The sequence below is a fragment of the Octopus bimaculoides genome, chromosome 20, assembly GCF_001194135.2.
Source record: "Octopus bimaculoides isolate UCB-OBI-ISO-001 chromosome 20, ASM119413v2, whole genome shotgun sequence".
In the NCBI taxonomy this organism is placed as follows: domain Eukaryota; kingdom Metazoa; phylum Mollusca; class Cephalopoda; order Octopoda; family Octopodidae; genus Octopus; species Octopus bimaculoides.
The window spans coordinates 1,604,248-1,606,259 of NC_069000.1; the positions used below are offsets into that span (position 1 = coordinate 1,604,248).

Consider the following 2,012-nt stretch of genomic DNA (forward strand, 5'->3'; position numbering starts at 1 on the left):
CGTTGTCCCCACTTTTGTTTTTTTTTCTGCTTTGTTTTCGACCCCCTCGAAAAGAAAAACTCTACATTTGTATTTTGTCCCCTCTGTGTTGAGCCCTGTGTGGCTAATAAAGAAACCTATCTATCTATCTATCTGTCCTTTTATCTATCTATCTATCTATCTGTCTATCTATCTATCTATCTATCTATCTATCTATCTACCTATCTCTCTCTCTATCTATCTCTCTCTCTCTCTCATTGTTTAACGCCTGTTTTCCATGCTGGCATTGTGTATGTGTTTGTGCGTTCCCCACAAACAAAATATGCAAAAATTGTACCAGCAACAATTTGTTTTAGTACTCCAACTGGGCCAATATAACAAGTTTCTCAGCAGCAGCAGCAGTAGTCTCAACATAAAAAAATACATATATAAAGAAAACGACCCCCCCCACCACCACCAGTCACAGCAAAACTTTTCTGCCTTCATCACATTCACATGAAAAAGTATGTAGTTCAACCAAGGTGAGATAACATTCATTCCACAGAGCTCTTATAAAAGCTTATATTATGTGTTGCAATAACAAATAACGGCATTGTCAAAGACACAGAGCTACAGTGAGAAACCTGAACCAAACTTCCGTTTCCACCTACCCCCATCACCACCACCCTATCAGTCCTACTGATCCAAAATTAAAAACTCAGACACATTTACTTACATTTTCTACCTGCTGATGAAAATAAAAATAACGATGATAATAATAATGATTCTTTCTACCAGAGGAACAAGGCCTGAAATATTTGGGGAGGGGACTAATTGATTACATCAACCCCAGTGTTCAGCTGGTACTAATTTTATCAACCTCGAAAAAATGGAAAGTCAGGCTCGACCTTGAATGCATTTGAACTCAGAAAGTAAAGACAGACGACATACTGCTAATCATTTTGCTCACCGTGCTAACAACTCTGCCAGTTTGCAGTCATAATAATAATAATAATAATAATAATAATAATAATAATGATAATAATAATCATTTCTACTAAAGGCCCAAGGCCTGAAATTTCGGTGGAAGGGACTAGTTGTTTAGATCGGCCCCAGTATGCAACTGGTACTTAATTTATCGACCCCCGAAAGGATGAAAGGTAAAGTTGACTTTGGCAGGATTTGAACTCAGAACTTAAAGATGAATGCCCAACGTACTAATGACTGCCTGTTCACTACTTTACTCATCAGCTTAATAAAAACACTAATACAACAACAATAGTATTTTTACAACAACACAACTAGGAAAGGTCGTTGCATTGTTGTTTAACCCAAGGTAAGTCCTAACTGAGAAGTAAATATGATCACAGATATTACAACCATGACCTTCCCATCATTTTTTTTTGGTGTATGTAGGACTACTTTAATGTAGCTTTTTGTTACTTAAGACGGTTGATTATGATTCGAGAGAGAGATTAGGTTGCTATTTCTAGCAAGCAGCACGACCACATTGAAGCACCCTAACATGGCTTGAACAGTAATAGGTGGTTGGCATGAGTAGAAGTGAGGAAGATTAGCAGGTGTATATAAGACTAGAATACAGGTGAAGTACATACAATGCGATTTCTTCTTTAGTTGCCATTCTGCCTTCAATCATGCGTTCCACGATGTATGTATGGTCATCGGCAGAGACGAGGCTTCGAGACAGCAGAGGTATAGTGACACTTATGTTTGAGTAGGGAACATCTCCACTTTTCAACCATGCGTGGTTCATTATTTGTTCCAGACTAGCACGTTGGTTTGGTTCTCTGATCAGCATACTAGAAATTAAACTGGAAAGAAAAAAAGAAAGAAAAAGACATCAGGAGATGTATCACATATGAAAATAAACAAAAACATTAATGAAATCTTAAAACTTGGAAATTTAAACATTACATCTCTATAATAATAATAATAATAATAATAATAATAATAATAATAATAATGACGATAATAATAGTAATAAACCTGAAGGCATCACGACCACAAACCCGAAGGCATCATCGAAAATGATA

At 36.4% G+C, this 2,012-nt stretch overlaps 1 protein-coding gene across 4 annotated transcripts in view; it reads right to left on the bottom strand.

Annotated features, from left to right (window-relative positions):
* Positions 1-1,807, bottom strand: part of LOC106877542 (SNF-related serine/threonine-protein kinase) — a 45,212-nt gene extending 43,405 nt beyond the window's left edge. For 2 of the 4 annotated variants that reach the window (XM_052975147.1, XM_052975146.1), the window contains exon 1: positions 1,575-1,807. In XM_052975147.1, coding sequence (XP_052831107.1) covers positions 1,575-1,777 — 203 coding nt within the window. In that variant the 5' untranslated portion in view covers positions 1,778-1,807. The remainder of the gene's footprint in view (positions 1-1,574) is intronic. The other 2 variants (XM_052975148.1, XM_014926469.2) reach the window with 1 other exon arrangement.
* Between the last annotated feature and the right edge of the window lie 205 nt (positions 1,808-2,012).